At 40.4% G+C, this 20,482-nt stretch overlaps 2 protein-coding genes and 1 long non-coding RNA gene across 4 annotated transcripts in view; 1 reads left to right on the top strand and 2 right to left on the bottom strand.

Annotated features, from left to right (window-relative positions):
- The window catches only part of MAP3K2 (mitogen-activated protein kinase kinase kinase 2), a 59,944-nt gene extending 44,581 nt beyond the window's left edge, over positions 1 to 15,363 (bottom strand). The window contains exon 1 of the mRNA XM_044438504.1: positions 15,074 to 15,363. The gene's annotated coding sequence lies outside the window, so the exon portion shown is untranslated. The remainder of the gene's footprint in view (positions 1 to 15,073) is intronic.
- LOC123027571 lies at positions 6,782 to 19,569 on the top strand. Its single transcript, XR_006415525.1, has 3 exons — positions 6,782 to 8,043; positions 11,131 to 11,138; positions 19,559 to 19,569. It is a non-coding gene; the product is annotated as an uncharacterized LOC123027571 (long non-coding RNA).
- The window catches only part of PECR (peroxisomal trans-2-enoyl-CoA reductase), an 18,220-nt gene continuing 16,804 nt past the window's right edge, over positions 19,067 to 20,482 (bottom strand). For both annotated transcript variants that reach the window (XM_044438505.1, XM_044438506.1), the window contains 2 exons: positions 20,068 to 20,179; positions 19,067 to 19,274 (listed from right to left, as the gene is read on the bottom strand). In XM_044438505.1, coding sequence (XP_044294440.1) covers positions 19,186 to 19,274; positions 20,068 to 20,179 — 201 coding nt within the window. In that variant the 3' untranslated portion in view covers positions 19,067 to 19,185. The remainder of the gene's footprint in view (positions 19,275 to 20,067; positions 20,180 to 20,482) is intronic.

Raw genomic sequence — 20,482 nt, 5'->3', positions numbered from 1 at the left:
TTTAAATCAGCTTTGGATGCCCTGCTCTTTGACCCATTTATACTCAATGCCTTGTGGGCATCAACCTTTTCAGAGGCTACAAACAATGATAGAACTCCTTCCAGGTAAAAATTCAACAGGTACCTGCCCACTGTTTTTCACTGCCAAATAAGCACATGTGACTTCAAGAATGCCATGGGACTTTAGTGGACAGAATGACAGTTACAGAAACTCATGGAGCAAGTGATTGTTTCATACCTAAATTTGTGATTCTAAATGAAATAAAAGCCAAGTATAGCCAATCATGTACACTGAAATTTAGGAAAACCAATTTTAATAAATTCAGAACAATGATAACTGAAGTCTCATAGCAATGAAAAAGGAGTGCAATATGGGCGGGGATTTTTTAAAAAAGGAAATTCTAGAGCACAATTACAAATAATTCCAGTAAGGAGAAAGGATAGAAGTCAAGAGAAAAGCCTAAGTGGCTTCACAAAAAGCTTAGAAATGATCTGAAAACAAAAAAGGGAATGCATAGAAAGTAGAAGGCAGGCCAGGCTACAAAGGCAGAATACAGGCAGGTAGCATGGAATTGCAGGGATGGTGTCAGGAAGGCTAAAGCTAGGCATGAACTGAGAATAGCAATGCATGCGAAAGGCAAGGAAAACAGCCTTCTTAAGATACATCCATAATAAGGGAGTTCAACTACTCATTGTGGATGGAACTATGATAACAGATAGTTTGCTTCAGCCTTCTCCCAAACGAAGAACTACAACCCTCCTGACAAAGGTATAGTACAAGCTGATGGGGCAGGATGGAAGGTCAAGATTGTCAGGCAAATGGTCAAAGATCTTCTAATTGAGCTAAATGAGTTCAAATCTTCAGGGCCCAATGATATCCATCCCAGAATCATGAAAGAGCTAGCAGAAGAACTCAAGGAAATCACTATCAATCATCTTCAAGAATTCATGGAAGACATAAGAAGTTCCAGATAACCAGAGATGAATTAATATTGTCCCTATCTACAAGAAAAAAAGAGGAACCTGTGAACTATATACCAGTTAGTCTGATATCAATCCCAGGAAAAATTCTACAGCAAAATAGAAAACAAACCATCTGCAAATACCTTGAAGACAACGCATTAATTACTAGAAGCCAACATGGATTTCGCAAGAACAAATCCTTGCAGACAAATCTAATGTCATTTTTGACTGGGTAACCTCCCAAATGGACTGTGGGAATGCTGTGGACATAATCTATCTAGACTTTAGCAAAGCCTTCGACAAAGTGCCCCATGACATCCTGATTACCTAACTAGCAAAAAAGGGCAACCGTTAGTAGATCCACAACTGACTGCAAAAATGGACTCAAAGAGTGCTCATCAACAGCACATTCTCAAAGGGGAGGGGAGATGACAAGTGGTGTGCCACAGGATTCCATCCTGGGACTAGTGCTCTTCAACATTTTTATTAATGATTTAGATAAGTACAAGGAAAGATAATTAAATTAGCAGATCACACAAAGCTGAGTGGAAGAACAAATACCCTGGAAGATGGAGATAAGATACAGGGTGATCTCAATAGGTTAGAACACTGGGCAAAGAGTAGCAGAATGTAATTCAATAGGGACAAATGCTAAATCCTCCACTTAGGAACAAGAAACAAAATGTACTTCTACAAGATGGGGAGCACTTGGCTCAACTGTGCTGCTAATGAGAAGGATTTTAGAATCATAGAAGAGTTGGAAGGGGCCATGAAGGCCATCAAGTTCAACCCCCTGCTGTCCAACCCCACAACAATCTTGTAGATCACAAGCTAAATGAGCCAACAATATGATGCAGGTGCAAAAAGGGCAAATGTTTTTGTTTTGTTTTTTTTTTAATATCCTGCCTTTTTCCTACAAAGGGCTCAAGGCAGCTTACATCATTCTCCTCCTCCATCTTATCCCCACAACAACCTTGTGAGGTAGGTTGGGCTGAGAGTCTGTGACTGGCCCAAAGTCACCCAGTTGGCTCCATGGCTGAGCGGAGACTAGAACCCAGATTGCCTGAGTCCCAGTCCCATGCTCTTAACCACTACACCACACTGGTCAATGTTATTTTGGGCTGCTTTATAGCAGAAGCATCACTTCCAAAAAACATGAAGTACTAGTTGCACTATACTCACCACTAGTAGACTAAGCTGGAGTACTGCATCCAGTTCTGGGCACCTAAGTTTTAAAAAGATGCAGAAACGCTAGAAAGGGTACAGAGGAGGGCAATAAGGATGATTCAGGGACTGGAGGCAAAACCCGTTAAGAAAAGATTGAGAGAACTAGACATGTTCAGCTTCAGGAAGAGAAGACTGAGGGGAGATAGGAGAGCACTCTTCAAGTACTTGAACGGTTGTCACACTGAGGAAGATGAGGATCTCTTCTTGATCACTCCAGAGTGCAAGACACAGAAAGATATTCTTAAATGACAGCATACCAGGTTTTGGCTAAACATCAGGAAGAACTCCCTGACTGTTAGGAGCAGCCATCAGAGAGGGATGGTTTAACTTTGAATCCTGCACTGAGCAGAGGGCTGGACCTTATCACCCCCTTGGCCCTTTCCAACTCTACCGTTATATTATTCTAAGTGACCTATGGTTTTACTGAGATTTGTTACATTGTTTTTGCTGTGTTTATTAATGTAAACAATGATATTGTAAAACAAAAAAAGATTGTGTGATTTTTGTGTATTTGTATTGTAAGTTATTGTATCTATTACATTTTTAGACTGTAATTCACATTCAAGCTGGTGTACAAGTAATTTAAAAATATGAAATACAAAAATAAAATAATGACAATAAAGTACCACATGATAAAACCAGCGGCAAGGATAAAAACAAGGTGGCACATAATAAAATCCAGAGCAAGGACAAAACACTTTAGAGATCTGAAAAACTACTAAAACTGTTCCTAAAAGAAAAGGACTTCAAGCAGCACCAAACAGACAATATGACAGAAAATGTGATATATAGTAATTAGAACATTGTTCTGAGACTCAGTAGATCTGGGTTTTAGTCTGCTCTCATCCATAAAGCTCACTAGGTATGCTAATTTTTCAGACTAACTTCACAGGCCTGTTATGAGAATAAAATGGAAGTGGTGGTTGTGTAAGCTGTCTTGGGTTCCTTGGAAAAGGTGAGGTATTAATGTAATAATAAATCAAGCAATATAAAACCTAGATGCCAGGCAAATGTAGCTTTGAGGGGGGCACTCTACAGATGGAGCAGAATTATTTCTTTTAGCCATTCACCTTGCATCATTTTAATAGAAAACTGAACTATAGATATTAAACTAAACATAAGTGGTATACTTTTAAAATGTGATTAGATACTTCATGTTTATAAAGTATTTTAAATTACTATAAATATAAATGATTACCTAGTTAAAGAACATAACAGATATTGAACCTGTTCACAGATCATGACAATGCACCAAAGTTTTAATCAACAGCTTATTTATTTGTTCTAAGCTGTCCAGAGACGCATAGTGATTGGATGGGTTAGAAATATCCCAAATAAATAAATAATCTGCAGTGGAAGCCATGTTGTGCTGGATGGCACTTGTAGTTTCACATGGCTTCATAAGCTGGGCAACCAGGTAGCAGGAGCTGTTTGAGGGTTTGACACATCTTACAAGTAAACCGACAACAAGTCATGGGTTATTTGAGCCTTGTCTGATCCTTAAGCAAAGCCTGCCACCCAGGCTTACACAACACAACAAACCACACCAAATTGGATAGTTGCAAGTACCATGAAAAATGGCACCCAAAGCAACCTAGCATAATGCAAGAGTCCCTGTGGGTAAACTAAGCCATGGGAGGCTATTGTATTGTGTGAACCAGGCAGTGAACCTTAAAAGAATTGTATAATATAAATCACTACTAGCTCTGGCCTATATTACAGATGAGGTGGGGTGCTACTGCTGATGAGAGAACAGATTCTTGGCTAAGACTTTGTGGCAAGTTGCCAATCACTATTTTACTCCTCAATAGTAATCAGTAAAGAATCCAAAGAACAATATCCTAAACATACTGTCCTTTTAGCAGGAAAAGCTACTAAGGTACCCACAAAGAGGCAGCAGGGAGGATTCGGTAATACCTTTTTCTTAGATTTATGGTCATGTTCCTATCTCCTTGCATAGAAACTAAATTTTGAAGATAAAGATGCTAAATTAAGATAAATAGCAGAAATATTTCTAAGATCAGGTAGCACCTATGTTGAATCTAGAAAATTCTATGTTCCTAACAGCTTTGAAACCAGCTTCCTTGCCCAGTAGATTCTTAAATAAGCAGAAACTGATTTGAAAGTCTTGGTAGTCTTTGTCACAATATATGAAATGAAAGCAATTATTTTTAAACTGTTAGTCTCTTTGTAAGCTAGACATTTCATAACACTTACACAATTTCATTGCACAGATGAATACTGCCCTAATCTGCACTCTAATAAACCCATGATATGCCAAATTGTGAGGCAGGAGACCCCAACCTGTAACCCCCAAGCTCCTTATGTGTGGCCCTCCATCCCGCTTGCTTACTGTGTCACCCTCAAGTCATTTTTCCTTAGACCCACACTGTTCTTGCGGCCTCAAATGGCACCAGCTACTGCTGTTTTTCCCATACCAAAAACACAATAGCAACCTTGGTTCTTCTGGTCTCCATGGATCATTCTGTCTTGGTCCTCCATACTAGCATTTTGGTCATTCTGGGTGCTTCGCTTGCTAGCACAGCTCAGCTACCCATTACCACTCAGCTGTTTCACTCTCCCTCTCCATGCATTACCATGTTGAAAGCTACGTATGTGAGTAAAGAAGATAAAGCAGTTATTGGAAACAGAACTGGGTTTTGGAAAGGCATGAATGGTATAGTGAAATATGGAATGTGGTAATTAATGATAAACTGACAACAGAAATAAAAATTAAAAAAGGATTAATGAAAGCAAATGAATATAATGAAATTTGGAAAGATTTTGTAAAAGCAGTACTGATAGAAGGCAAAGGCTGTAAATCCAATCAAGATTATATGAATTTCTGGAGGGGATATGGGTATAATTGAAGTATATTATATATTATTGTTATAGTATGTGTATGATGGTAGTATTGGTATCAGGGGTGGGTGCACTCTTTCATTTATTAATTATTGTGTTCTTTTTATGTTATCACTGTTGTGATTGTATTTATGGTTTTTCTCCTGTCTAAAAAGAAAAAAAAAAGATAAAGCAGCTGTGTGGATGGGTGCAAGAGATGTTTGGCCTGCCCTTGCAAAAAAGGCAGAAAAAGGAGAGTAAAAGGCTGGTATTTTTGCAAAAAGGATGCAAAGAGTTTTGCATACTGGGCAGTTCTAGAGGCTCCACCCATCAAGGTTCTTCCACGTGGCTTCCAAGGTTACTGCTACAGGCAAAATCATTCTTCCTTCCTCAACAAGAGCTGGTTACTCTGACTTTTTGCCTTGCTTGATTTTGCCTCTCTTCCTTGTCCACTCCAGCTAGGAGTCTTCTCATGCATCTGTGATTGCAGGGGCTGGTAAGTAGCCCGTTGGGTTGAGAGGGAAGGCTTACTCTCATAGCAGGGAAGCTTATGGGATTCCCCTTCCCACATCTTCCTCCCGCAAAGTGCCCTTCCCCCGGCTGCCATTTTGCTTCTCCTGACAGGCTTGGCTGGCAGGCAATGATATATACACATCACTGTGTATGTACCCTACTTATAATTTGAAGTCAACTCAATGGCATATCCTTTGTTTCAGGTGGGAGACTTCCCTTTCATTCACACTCTCTATACCCGCTCTTTTTTGGAGGGCTTCCAATTAAAATATATTTATATATATTAGTATGGGTGGATTTGATGAGGAAGGGGTAAGTTAGACCCCTAAAACTATACTTCTCTTATTTTTATATATTCAAAGAAACTCTACAACTGCTGCTCTGCTAAAAATTCTGTAAGATGTCTGCAAAAGAAAGTTCTGTTTCAAAGAAATGAGAATCTGCAGATGAACACTGTGTCTTTCATGACAAATGGACTACTGAGTGGACTACTACTTTGTTTTAAACAAGGATAAAGGATAAAGTCACTTCATGGATCACTGCCTTGACATGGCAAAGGGGCTTGTGTAGTGCAATGAAGCTATGAGCTATGCTGTGCAGGGGCACCCAAGACGGTCAGGTCATAGCAGAGAGCTCTGACAAAAGGTGATCCACTGGAGAAGGAAATGGCAACCCACTCCAGTATCCTTGCCATGAAAACCCCATGGACAGTATCAACAATGTTAAGGGGTACTTTAAATCCTGTCACAAGAGCTAATCAATATATCAAGGAGAGGTGCAAGTGAACAAGATAAATTCTCTTTAAAAAAATCAATGTTTTTACAGCAAAATAGTTTTAGAAAACACATTGAGAACCTGTCAACTGTGAGGGCAAACTATCACATTGCTAAATGTATTGCTGAGAGTGGTAAGCCATTCACTGATGGTGACTTTGTTAAGGAGTGTGTGGTTAAAGTAATGGAGGAAATGTGCTCTGATAAGGTATCCTGTGTAAGTTGTGTCAGTTGATCTGTATCTACAATCAGCAGCCCTTCTGAAGAACTAGAAGAGTTGCGTATGTCACTGACTGTCAGAGCAAAAAGTTTTGATTTTTTTTTCCTTTGGCATTAGATGAGAGCAATGACATTACAGACACTGCTCAACTACTAATATTTATCGGGGGCTAGATTCCAACTTCAGAATTATGGAAGAATTCTGTGTGTTGCAGAGTTTGAAAGTCTCTATAACTGCAGAAAACAAATTCTTGAAGGTATGTGAATCAGCAGAAAATCTTGGTCTGAGTTGAGATAAATTGAAAAGCATCACAACTGATGGTGTAAGAAATATGGTAGAAAGTAAAATAGCTGCAAGAATCAGTGAAGAAATATTGAAAATAAATTTCACTACATCATCCATCAGCAAAAACGTGTAGTAAGATGCTTCTGTGGGAAAGGATGGTGTGTACAGTTGTATCCTGCATTAATTACATCAGGCATCATGACCTTACTCAGAGTCAGTTTCAAAATTTTCTCTCAGGGATAGATGCAGAATATGGAAATATATTGCACCATGCAGAAGTCTGGGGGCTTAGCAGAGGCAAAGTCCTCAAAGGTGTTTTCAGTCTTCATCATGAAGCTGATGTCTTTCTCAAGGAGAAAGGGAAATGTCAAGAAGTACTTTCTCACCCTGGATGGATTTTTTATTTGGCTTTCTTAACTGACATCACAGAGCATCAGAACACACTGAACCTAAGGTTGCAAGGAAAAGTAAAGATTCTACGTTACCTGTATTCTGAACTGAAAGCTTTAGAAGCAAAACTAAACATTTTTTGTGAAGCAAGTTAGTGAGAGTAACTTTTCAAACTTCTCATGCTGCAATGAACTAAAATTGAGAAGGATGGGAATTTACAATTCAATGTTGACACACCAAAGCACTGAACCTGTTGCAGGTGGAATTACAAAAGATTCACTGACATAAGCATGAAAAAAGACATAAGAATGTTTCAGAATCCATTTGAAGTAGCACCAGAAGATGCTTTTTTCAGATGGAACTAATGATTTGGAAACCAGTGATAATCTCAAGAGACATTTACAAAGGAAATAGTCTGTTAGATTTCTGTTGTGGTCCACCTGATATATTTGGGTAATACACATATTACCTAACGAATTTTGCTGCAGGAATGTTCACAGTCTTTGGCATCACATACATCTGTGAACAAACTTTTTCCAAGATGAAAATTGTGAAATCCAAATGAAGGTAAAGACTTACAGATGTATATTTACATGATATTTTAAGGGTGTCTGTCACAAACCTTGAGCTGGACATTAATGTCTTAGCTAACAAGAAACAGCCACAAAAATCACACTGACTGGTAAGCATGTGCAGCTACATAAAAGGATTCAACAGTAAAATATTGTTCCAAAATGGATTGCATTCAAATTAACATTTTACTGACTCTGAATGTTTACTTTTGACCTAAACTGGTAGGTTAATAATTGTGTTACAGTTTGATTTAAGATGTGTCCCTCCTTAGACACTGGGCACTTTAATGAGGCCCCAGAAGGTTGGGGATCATTGTTTTGAGGTGTGCAAGAGCTGCTTTCATTCTGCATAAGTATCTTCCTATTAGCTTGAACAGAGGTTGCTGCATGACATGTGAAACTGGACACCAGTGGATGTTTGTGAGTTAAGCAACCTAAAGTTGACACAAGATTTATTAACTTATGAAGTGTCCGGGTCTTCCTGTTCATGCAAAATGAAAGTAGTTTGCATGTGGAATGCAACCTGGCATGTGAACTGGACTTACTCATTTTTATAGTACAGGTAAGGAAGGAGGTGGTATTCTGGGATCTTCTTAGTAACAACTATATGATGGAAAGTCAGCACACATACACAGAAATAAGAATCACAGCAACTACAAAACAAACAAGCAAACCTCAAGGAAGGTGAGGACTATATGAATGAAGTGTTCCTTTAAAGTTAAGAGAACACATACCAGAACTCAATGCTTAAAAATGTCTTCAATTGTGCAGTTAGTACCAGATGTGCCCAGAGAAATCCAGTAACAGAACTCCACTACATTTAGTAGAGAAATCACTATGTCTAAAGTGATTTAGTAGAGAAATTTACTATGTGTTTTAGTAAAATATATGCATCTTGATTATCTTAATTCTGCAGTGCAACACAAACTGATAAAGCAGATAAAACAGAGTAAGAGTTCCACAAAATTGAGAGTACTCCCGCTAAGCATCTGCATTACAGCAAATACAATAAGGTATGTATATTTAATTTTGTTAAAATGTATTTTACTCAGGAGGAAGAAATAAGAAATTACATACATGCTTTGTCATGAAATTATTTGTAAATAAATGTAAATAAAAGCAACAAAAAAGTGATTTCAGTGAAGTATGGTCTTGTGTACCCTTAGTGCCCAGGTAATAAACAATTTAATGGCTATTAGACCTATTTCATTAAATCAAAAAACCCTTGCTGATTTGTCTTTTTACCACTGAGTTACTCGCTTTTTATGTCCTATTCATAAGTGTTATTTTCAACAAAGGAGATAATTAAATCATATTACAGTTTCACTGTTTCTAGAACAAGTTTGTATTATCACTGACTTGTGCTGAGAATAGTCTGAATACTGAGCCGGTTTGCAACTTTAACATTTGCAAGTACTGCTTTTCTTTCCCAAAAAGCACTAAGTTGTATAGTCCTCATACTTCTCTATTGAAAGGAATATTCTGCAAAATATTGTTTTATTACAATATTGTGCAAGCTTAAAAGCATTTCCTCTTTCTTCTACATCTTGTTTCTCTCTCTTTTTGGTCTGATTACACAATTGAAAATTAGGCTGACTACATATGAAATTTGGGAGCTTGTTTCTGCTTAGCATAATCATACTACAAACAGAAAGAAATTTAACCATCCTCATTTATGTGTCATGCTGCAAGTGTAACAACAATTGTGCTATTGGTTGCATTCACACATTATTATTATTATTATTATTATTATTATTATTATTATTGCATTTCTATGCCGCCCCTTGCCGAAACCTCGGGGCGGCTTACAACATCAAAATTATAGTTTAGCACAATAGTTGCAGCAACCCTCAAAAGTGCTTGTGACCAGAAAGAGGAGTTTGGAAGCTTCAATTTATAAATAATCACAGCTTCCCATGCGTTTGGGCCCCAAAAATATAGTTAACCTTAACTGCAATTAGTTTAAACAAGCCAGCTTCATAAACCAGTTAGAAGCCTTGTTTGAGAATAAACATAGTTAATGTTAAACACAATTTATTAGTTCAGTCAATTTGAGAAGCCACAGTTAAACAAGACTCACTCCTCAAACTGTATAGGAGGAGAAGAATGGCACCTTCACAGGATTTTGTTCATGTCACACTAAAAAACACAGTTTTTTGTGGAAATGAGAACATAGCCACAGTGTGGCAAATTAGCTCTAATAATAAAAAGACTATACTGTTGCATCTTAACACAGATATGTCAAACTTAAGCAAAATCTCTTCACACTTGAGACATTTGTTATGTGCACACCCAGAAATTCAGCTTTTAAGCATTTCAATATTGCTGGTAAATCTTAGTTTTTATAAGCAATATTATGTAAGGCAACTAATAATGCATATATTTATTAAGTAAATTCCATTCAATTCAATGGAACTTATTTTCAGATATATATAGATATAGATGATATAGATATAGATAGGCAGACTCCAATCCTATGAGCACTTATATCTAAGTGAATACATTAATTCCTAAATTAAAGCCATTCAGGCTCCTTAGAAATCCAAAAATTTAAGTGATGGTTAAAAATCTGGTGTATTAAGACTATATGGCTCTGTAGGGAACTCACAGGCACAGAGAAAAAAATGACTTTTTTTTACCGAACCTTAACTTTACAATTAACTCAAAGCAACTTTTTTGCAGGTAGCCAGAAATGGTGGCATCAAAAAAAGCTCTTGACTCAAGGAGTTACTATGGCTCAAAAATAAATTACAACCCCAAAATATACATGCCCAATTGAAAATACAACTGTACTGGTTAATGTTCCTAAGGTATCAATACTGGTCATAGTCCACTGCTAGCCTTTATGTAGCCAAAATAGTATCATCTACCACTACCATCTTAAGACCCATAAGAATCCAATGCTGTTCATTTGCCAGCAAGTTCTACCAGTGTCACAGCATGAAGTTAGTGCATCTAAAAACACTTGTTGCTGGAAAGGAGCAGGTCCACATGAATGAAGCTCCCAGAAAGAGAACTCCAGTGAGCTGCCCCATTCCAGAAATGAATGTTTTGGCTCTTTTCCAGGTTTGCTCTAGGAAATGCTAGCTTCCTGTTTCACCAGCAATAGCTCCTGCTTGCACAACATACTCAGGCGACACACAGTGACAGTGCTAAAGACACATTTAATCAGCCAAGCCAGAGGAAGCCCAAGGTTTGCAGAAGCACAACGAATCATATGAAAATGCACAGAAGTCCAACCACCCCCACCAAAAAAAACAATCCAGAGAGGACTGGGTGTGCTTAGTGGACACAGAATGGCTGTGTTCACACATAACAAGAAGCCATGGTGGAAATCATGCAGGCAGGGCTTGCTGTGTGTGAATTCAGCATCTGTGGTAAAGCATGGCATGTTTGGTTTCCATGAATACCCAGAGAATCAGTTTGTTGCAAGATTTCCGTGCTTCACCATTGCTTGTTATATGTGAATTCAGTTACAATGCTTTCCTATGGTTTCCACATTTGCATCATAGAGTCTGGCAGCAGGAATGGCTACAGCAGCAGCAGACACTCCAGCATCCATTTTTAAATCTATTTATATCATTTTTATACTGCTCAATAGCCAAGGCTCTCTAGGCAGTCCATTTTTCATTGTCTTGTTCTGCCTAGCAACTGCTGTGGCAGCTGCACTCTGATTGGTTGCCCTGGGCTGCTCCCCCCCCACCCCTCATGCTACCTTCCTGATGCCCAGCTGCAGTTCTCAAAAATCAGGGGCAGCAGGTCATTATACTACACCACCTGTAGCAGCAGTGACCTTGGAGACAGGCACACCTAGCACTCCTGTCTGGTTGCTACAGTTTGCTCAAACACCACTTTTAAACTACAGTGCCTTTGCTCTACTGTTTGAGTCAGTGGTCTCCTCTTGTGAAAGTTGCCCTACTCAAGAGGTGCACACACATTGCTAACAAGGCACTTGCCTTGAGAAGCCCAGATTCCCCAGTGGCTCCCATCTGCCCTGCCATTCCTATCTTGTCCTTGGCATTCCTGGGGGCTGTCAACAAGCCCAGCTGTCCCCTAACCCCCCACAACAGCTGCACAAAACATTCCTGGTAGCCAGCTAGAAAACTTTCCTGGAAAGCTGCCCAGATGGATACCCCTGAGAAAGACTGACCAGCAAGAAGCAGTCCCTCTGTCCCTGGCAGCGGTGCTTGTGTTGATGCCCTCCATTTGTCTGGCTGCAGGGGGAATGCAGCCTGCAGAAGCATCTGTGAGTCCCGCAAACCAGGGTGTGTGAACACTTGTGCAACGGGGTGGGATGATGGGTGGGTATGTTGGCACAGAGCAAGGCAACAGTAGGGAGTGGTTCTGTAGTGCTACTGTAGAGCAACAGTGCTACTCTAGTGAGCGAGCAGTTGCAGAAAAAAACCAAACAACAACACACACAAAAACAGGCAACTGGCTGAGGCCATGCTCAGGGCACGCGTGGACCAATGAGGGAAAAGCAGGCAACACAGACAGGAAAAGTGCACCCTCGGATTGCATCTGAGCAGCACGGGCTGATAGGAACATACCACCATTTGGAGGGAAGTTGGAGAAGCATGAAAACCAGGCATGCACAGAAACCCCATGAATGAGTGAAGCCGGGAGACAAGGTAAGATACCATGCTACATAAATACTATGTAGCATCAATTAGTGTTGTGTTAATACACCCAATGAGTATTGTTGATGTGAAATGGAATGATGTGTTGTAGAAAGTACATGCTGACTGACTGAAACAGTAAACAGAAATGCTGTCAGGATCTGAGTTGCTCTGGGGCTTCACCTGATGGTCAGAACCAGAAACTCACAGGATCAATCTTAGGCCCTGCTGAAGCTTCCAGCCTCCTGATGAGTGCCACCTGGGAGCCTTAAATGAACAGCTATGCAAGAACAAGCTCCAAAGGCTAGACTCAGCAACACAGGTTTCCCTGTTGGCTGAAATGCCTACATCTTATCTGACCTGCTTCTTACCTCAACAACATGGGTCTTCTTGCTGGCTGTGGTTCACTTCCTACACCTAACTTGACCCTTGCTGCATTGCTTCCTATTGGATCCTGCCTTGCCATGCTGCATCCTGCCTGAACTTTGTTGTATATTTTACACTGCTGTATATCCTGTCTCAAGGTACCTGTACCTCTGTTTGCCTTTCTATTTTTAACTCTTGGCTTGTTCATGACCATGTCCTTGCTCTGTCTTGATACATATTTCTGGTTCCTGACCCTGGTCCATTTTGTAACTATGATTTGGACTTGCCATTAAACCTTGCTTTTGGACCTTGGACTCTGTCTCACCTCAAGTTTAGTTGTCCTAGTCCCAATGCCTGTCTTGCCTCCCATCATCCAGATCCCAGCCCTGGACTCTGACAAATAATCCATTGTACATTTTATGCCAGGTTCCACTTGTCAACTAAGTTGCAAAAAATAAAAGAAAAACTAGTAGTTCCTTTAAAGACCAACAAGAAGCAGCTTTCATGGCCCATTTCACAGATACATGACATTCATCCTCAGCTGGGAGATTTTATACACAGACGTAATACATAAACACTTTTTTTTGGCAGGAGCATGTAAGCAAGTAGGCCAGATTATCATGAAATGCAAAAAGGTCAGTCAGTGACTATTTTATGACAACCTTAAAATATAAAGCAGTATCTACTCAGGAGAGCAGTAATAGTCACTTATAGCATAGCTACCTAGATTATCCCATATTAATGTTATACAGTGATAAATTATTCAGTGTAAAATACTGTATTTGTGAAAGAAAGTTGAAGAAATCATGCATATCTTTTTTGGGCTCCAAAAAGTCAGTGTTAACTTGCCAAATTTTTTTAAAACTGTACTTCCTTGCATACACTATAAAAACTTTTATAGAATTGAACTTCTAGTGATTCTTTTAGTAATTCTCTTTAAAAAGCCTGAAACATAAACATCCTGAAGATGTGGTCAGTTTCTTTACGCTTTGATCTTCCAACCAACAATGTTGCGGCAAAGTTTGAGGAATTGCCTTGCCAAGTAGAAGCGGAAGCCAGAAAAATTCCTTACATGTTATTTCTACTCTTCACAACTTGGGACTAAAGAAGCCTAGTGTTCACTTTTTCCTTGCAAATACCTAATGATATGAAAGTCCCATTACTTAATACAGAAGAGTTCTAATCAAAAAGGGCCCAGATCCTTCAATTATAATCAAGAACTCATGCAGAGTGAAATTAGCCAGTTTCAAGCTATAAAGTTATGCAAAAATACAGTCACCAGCAACAGATTTCATCAACAAAATTCATTTGATCAAATCATAACTTTTTCTTGCTATACTCTATTTTCCACAACCACACACTAAAGTTTTTCACTAGCCAAGATGGCTACCAAAACTCACCAGATTTAATCATGTCCAACAAATAAGTTCAAGCCCCTTTTCCTGAACAGTTTTAAAATTTCAGTTTTTACCAACAATACTACACTGTATTTCATTCCAACACTAATTATAATCTGTTTCTTTAACTTTCTCCCTAATCTATATTAAGTAGTGTCCTTCTTTGTACCCAACACTATTTTCCAAGGTATCCTTAGATTCTTGCTTATTATCTCTGAAGACTGCCTATGTGCAAAGAAAGCAGATTCCTTGATTCAGTTGGCATCAATCACTGATTTTTATATGCGGGGGGGGGATGGATACAAAAACAGAAGAATACATTTCCTGAAATATATTCTGTTCTCAGCAGCATATCTGCATGTGTTCATTTATCTATCAATGGCTGAGAGACTTGACTGTGGATCCCAAACTTATTTTTCCCCTGAGGACACACAAACCAACTATGTAGAGTGGAAATTATTTCCATGTAAACATACCTTCTTTTTTAAAACCCACCCCCACAACAGTTGAACTCCTAAACACACATTTATAGCACAGTAAGTCCTAGGCGGTACAATAAGTCTCATTTCGGAGCAGACACCCAGACTTACATGGGAATCTTCCCCATCAATTTGCTCCTACTCTTACTACCTAAAACCGCCTCATTTTCCCCTTATGCCGCGATGACAAGTCGGGGCCCTCCCGAGTCTTGGATTCGCAATGCTTTTCCCAGTTATCACCACAGATAGGAACAGTGAAGCATAGCCACCCAAGCTGAAACTCCTAACGCACATCCCCAGCAGCTGTGCGCCTTTCCAGACCCTCGATGAGGCCATGACTTCCACCAATACTGGCCACTTACTTCCCCACCGCACCAAGCACCAGAATCGGTGACAGCAACACTCTCCATACCGCGCACTCTTGCATACCTGTAGGGGCAGAGGTCCAGGTCCGGGGTGGGGGAGCGTCTGTCCCCGGACGCCGAAGGGGGCCAGGATCCCGACTTTGAGCGGAGGCCCGGCCACTCACACCCCTACCCGGGCGAGATGAGGGAGGGGATGGCGTGAGCGAAGGGGGATAACAGCAGGCCCAGCAGCACCCTCCCCAGGAAGAAGAGGGGAAGCAGCACGCTTGAGGGGGAGGACAGAGCCCCCGAGGGAGCGAGGCGGAGGGAGGAAGGAGCCTCGCCGCTCGCCCCGCACCTCGCGCCACTGGGGGGCAGGGGGAATAAAGACGGCGGGAGTCCCGCCCCCCCCCCACCCCGTCGCCGCCGTCAATTCGGTCAGACCTCTCTCCCCCACCCCCTCTACGCTCCGGCCGTTCTTTTCCTTCTCAAGAGCTCCTCAGGCTCCGCCTCCGGCACGCAGGAACCCGTGACACAGTACGCAGCGAGAACGTGGCCGTCATGACGCACGGACGTCGTAGGAAAAGAGGCGTCGAAAATAAGGCGTCGGAGCTTCCGCGAGTGCGTTCTATGTGCACTTTTATGGTCTCGAGACATGAAAAAAATACGCTACTCCGGTTTGCCAGTTGGAAGCTGGTACAGGAGGCAAGGAGCGCATACAGTCGAAACTTTCAGAAAAAAATAAAAAAACGGAATCTATGCTTTTTCCCTAGTTGTCTAGCTAGGCGCTCTAGGACTAACACTCTCTATAGTTGCACGCACGCACCTTTTAAGAAGTAAGGGAAGGGTAACGCACTCGCGTTCAGAAGCAACTTCCGAGTTCCTTTAGCAGCAACGCTACACACGTACGTGGGAGTAGTGCTCATTAGATTCCAGGACTCTCTTGAAAAGACACTGCACTCTTACAATCGCAAACTTCAAAGTCCTCCTCAGCGTCGGTACTGCCTTTTCCGCTCTGAGATTGATCAGGATAAGCTTATAAAAGTAACATATATGAAGTAAGAGGGGCAAACGCGTTTACTGCATTTCTCCCTCTCGAGGAGTGGGAAGAAGGAGAAGCGGTCATAGAAAGCAATGAGATATCGATTTAGTGTAAGTGTCCTATTTCGCTCCAGATCCTACAAAAGGCAGCGGGAGGAAAAAGAAAGCGTATGCTATATTGATTTAGTTCTTTGTTGCTTCTTGTGCGGAAATGCGTTTTAGCTTGAAACATTGAATGTCCAATAGGTTTGTGTGCAAAGCAAGGAGCAAAAACCTTCTGTGTGCAACTGAAAGCTGGATTTGGGATCGGAGGGCATTTGAGAAGGCACCTTAAGTTGAAAAGGACGCTTTGTGCGGGAAATCTGGAATGCAAAATCTCAGTCCCGTCCCTTTTAACCTACAATATTAACAGTTTATCAATTGCTATTGTAAGCCTCAATAATTCCAAAGCTGCAGAATTAGATTACTAGATCGTATTATCTTTGGCATGGCCGTTGATTCAAAATAATATCATTCACACAAAGTAAGATCCTAATTTGGATGAGTTTTGTTGCTGATCCTTTTTGCCTCTGATTAACAAGCTCGTATTCGATCACAGCTATATAAAATTCCACCCATACACACACGTGTATAATTTCTATGCAGCTCTCCCGTAGAAATTATATATAATACAAGTAATTTTAAAAATGGCTTCTGGGGCGCGAATCCAAAAACTAGTTATGCAGTCTCCGACGTCTGTCGCTCTAATTTTGTTTGTATCTCGGTGGTTTTCAAGTAATGTTTTTCCCACATTTTGACCGAAGCGAGTGGGGAGAGTGAGCGCATGCGCGGGTTTTTTCAATTTTCTTTCTCCTCTGTGCCCCTGTAGGTTAAACCCGTTAACTCCTTAAGACGCCTACCATCAACTGGTATGTCTCGTTAACTGTAAGGGTTTCCTTTACGCCATTAAGTACTATCCCCTCGGATAAAATTGCAAAGCCCTCTTGGAAGCACATCTGTTGAGTTGTCCGCTGGTAGGTCCGCAATCACCCCTCTTCGTTTTTCTTTGCTGCGGGGCGATCGCTCAGCCTTTTAGATAGTGGGCTTTCATATCCGAAGATAGGTGGTTCGGATGGAGATACAACCATAACGTGAAAAACGAGTGCAGGAACTAGGCCGTGTTGCTCTTCCCTGGCTTGTTTCTGGGCTTGTTTCAGCTCCTGGATGCGGAGCCCGCCGAAGTGCACTATAAAACAGACCCTTAGTTTTTGCTGCAATAGTAAGCCAACTCTAAAAATAATAAACTGATGTTGCCTTATAGCATTTGCTTGTTAGATATTTAAGACTAGTAAGTGCACACCCTTGGTCTTCTATTACAATTGTTAGGCAAAAAGCGGGGTGGGAGGATGAGAAATGCACCTCTGCTAGGAGTGCGAACTTTAGGAGAGAGTGATAGAGCAGTTCATGATTAGTGCCAGAGATTGTAGCCCAAAGCAATTTTATAGCAACAGGAATTTTTAAGCAAGTAACCTGAGGTCTTCTAGTACAGGTGTGCTTTCAGATGACTTTATTGCTTTTGTATTCAAACTCTTTCTCACATGTGTAGAATCAGGTGCTGTTGCACTTTATAATAATCTTTAAATAGCATTAATTCGATTGAAACAAGAGTGGTTCAATGATATGTCACCCCATTGTCCTTATTGCAGTGGCTTTACTGGGCAGATTTCAGAGTACACAAAAACTTGTCCCTGCTTACATTTAAAGAATACTCTCTAGCCAACAGGAAAAACAAGCTGTCTTCTTGTAACAAGCTCATGAAATGAGGAAACTTTAGGCTACATCCAATGTGTGAGCAGAATTCCAACTTGTGAAGTGGGAAATTCTGTTCCCTTTCTCCCCAGTGCAGCTGCCTATGCTCTGCTCTGGAGGATCTGCCCTCTGGAGCATATTTTGGGGTAACAGGGACTGCAGGTGGAGAAAGAATCTGTTTTGCTAGACTTTAGAGCAGACCTGGGCATTGTACGGCCCGCGGGCCACATCCGGCCCGATGGCTGACCCTGACTGGCCCGCATGAGGTCACTGGCAAATTAAAAGTCAATGCAAATATATATCGTCGTCCAAGCCCAAAACAGACTAGATTTTTCTCACTGAACAACAACAAAAAAAAAAAGAACTGAGGTAATGCAAACAAACAAAGCTGGATGCATTTATAGGGAATCCAAAGGCAACTTGGATTGTTTTCTGTTTCTCTGTTCTGTTATCATTCTTAAGGTCTGTACCTTACTATGTTAAGCGCTGGGAGATTACATATGTTGTAAATGTGCACTATATAAGTAAAATTGAATTGAATTTATTGCTTTTCATGTAATGTTAATGTTTTTGTGAATAGTCATTAAATAGTTTTGTTCTGTGCTCCACATTTTCATTGTATCATCGTAATGTTTCATTTACTGTTTTTATAGAGATATATATTGAGCAGAGCTGTAAGTGTATTGGTCCGGCCCTTAACAACTGTCAAAGTTTCTCATGTGGCCCCATAGGAACATTAATTGCCCGCTCCTGCTTTAGAGGATGCCATTGTACTGGTGGACACACACTTTTAGATGCAACCCTTAGCCATCATTTCCTTCTTTGGCACAAGACAAGAGTGTTTCCCTTTCCAAAGTACAGAATGGACAAAAGATGTTCAAGTTACAGTTAGTACTGGTGTTGCTTACTTTCACTGAACAACCCAGAACGCAGATGTAAGTCTTCAGTTTATTATATACCATCAGTATCTGCCAACCTTGGCTGCTTGCAGTGTTATGGCAGGAAAATCACTGCAAAGCAATCGAAGAGCCCATAGAAACAAACTGTAGAAATCCAACCTTATTAATTTCAGTGTGGAGTGCCATCTGCTCCCCAACAACATTATTTTAGCAGGAAGAGTTTAGAGTAAAAAATGCAAATACAGAGGGCACGAGACCTTTTCACATCAAAACCATTAACAGCATATGCTGACAACAGGTTCTTCCTGTAATGTGTTTTGAGTGCAAGTTTGTATACTGCCATTCCAAATCATCTGAAATACATATTTATAACCTCAAAGGGGCAGAGTTTCTTAATATTGCAGTAAATTACTGAAAGGCACCATTTCTCCATCAACAGGAACAAAAGGGAATAGCCCCATTTTAAAATTTATAGTTTTGACGAAGGTTTTCTTGAAAGAATGGTCTTGAGTGCTTTGGCATTATCTCCATCTGGAGCAGGTGGCCACCTGTCATGATCTGCAAGAAAGGATACAAGAAGATTAGGTTATCTTTGAAAGTGAGCTACTGCTTTTTTTTTTTACTCTGCCATAGCTAAAGTAAAATCTTAATGAATAGCTTTGTTAAAGAGATTTTTTTCTTAAAGGTAAGACTAAAGGAATTAGTCAATTGGCTCAAACTCATCAAATGCCCCAAAGAAACTTAACTAGTACCATTTGATGCACGTGGACTGATTGCACTGCCTGAGCTTTTCCAGAATGCAGGACAGGGTGACAAAACTTTTCATGATGGAAGTAGTGGAGTAGGCATGGGGGACAGCTGGAGCATACAGGAACTGCCTTAGTGGAAAACTTGAGGCCATCCAGATGTTTTGGACTATTCCTATTAAACTATTCCTATTATATGCCAGAATCTTGGTTTATAATTCCATGTGAATGAAGACAAAACTAAGAACATAAGACTGTGAGCATACTTAATAAATTGCCATTTAGTAAGAAACAAAATCTTAAGTCAATAATTTCAGAACGCATGTACAGATCTGGAAAATCTAATATTATTCCTGGACAAGGATTTTAAATGACGTTAAACTCACAGAGTCACAGGTTTAACTGGTTAATTAAGGTATGACAAACAGCACTAGAGAGGCCACTTTTAAGAGATGTAAGGCATCTCAAGGATTTGATGTTCTGTGCCAGATTCCATATTTTGTACTTCATAACAGAATCATATTCTGAGGCTGCACTCCTTCATTCTCTAACACTATCTCTTAAACATTCAAGTGTTTACTACAGTTTTGCAGGGCTTGCTTTACCTGGAACTTTCCAAACAGAACTGTAGAGGCTCTGTCCACCATCAATTTTCACAGTTTCTCCAGTTATAAAGGAGGCAGCCGGAGAAAGCAGGAAACACACCAAAGAAGATACCTTACAAAGAATAAGGACATTTATTTTTTCATCAGATTCAATGTCTCCTATGCTATAGCATCTTGCACATATTCAATAAATGAGTGTAATGGCAAAATGGCACTGTAGAATCAGGCTTCCCTTACCCACTCGCCCTGTGTACATTCTAATGCATCTCTGCAGCATACAAACACTTTTATACACAATGAGAGCCAGTGTGGTATAGTGGTTAAGAGCACAGGACTCAAGTCATCTGGGTTCTAGTCCCTGCTCAGTCATGGAACCAACTGGGTGACTTTGGACGAGTCACAGTCTCTCAGTCCA

This window comes from Varanus komodoensis, unplaced genomic scaffold (genome assembly GCF_004798865.1).
Source record: "Varanus komodoensis strain SLA01 unplaced genomic scaffold, ASM479886v1 scaffold32, whole genome shotgun sequence".
Taxonomy (NCBI): domain Eukaryota; kingdom Metazoa; phylum Chordata; class Lepidosauria; order Squamata; family Varanidae; genus Varanus; species Varanus komodoensis.
Note: the sequence above shows the minus strand (reverse complement) of the source record. Positions and strands in the feature narration are given on the sequence as shown.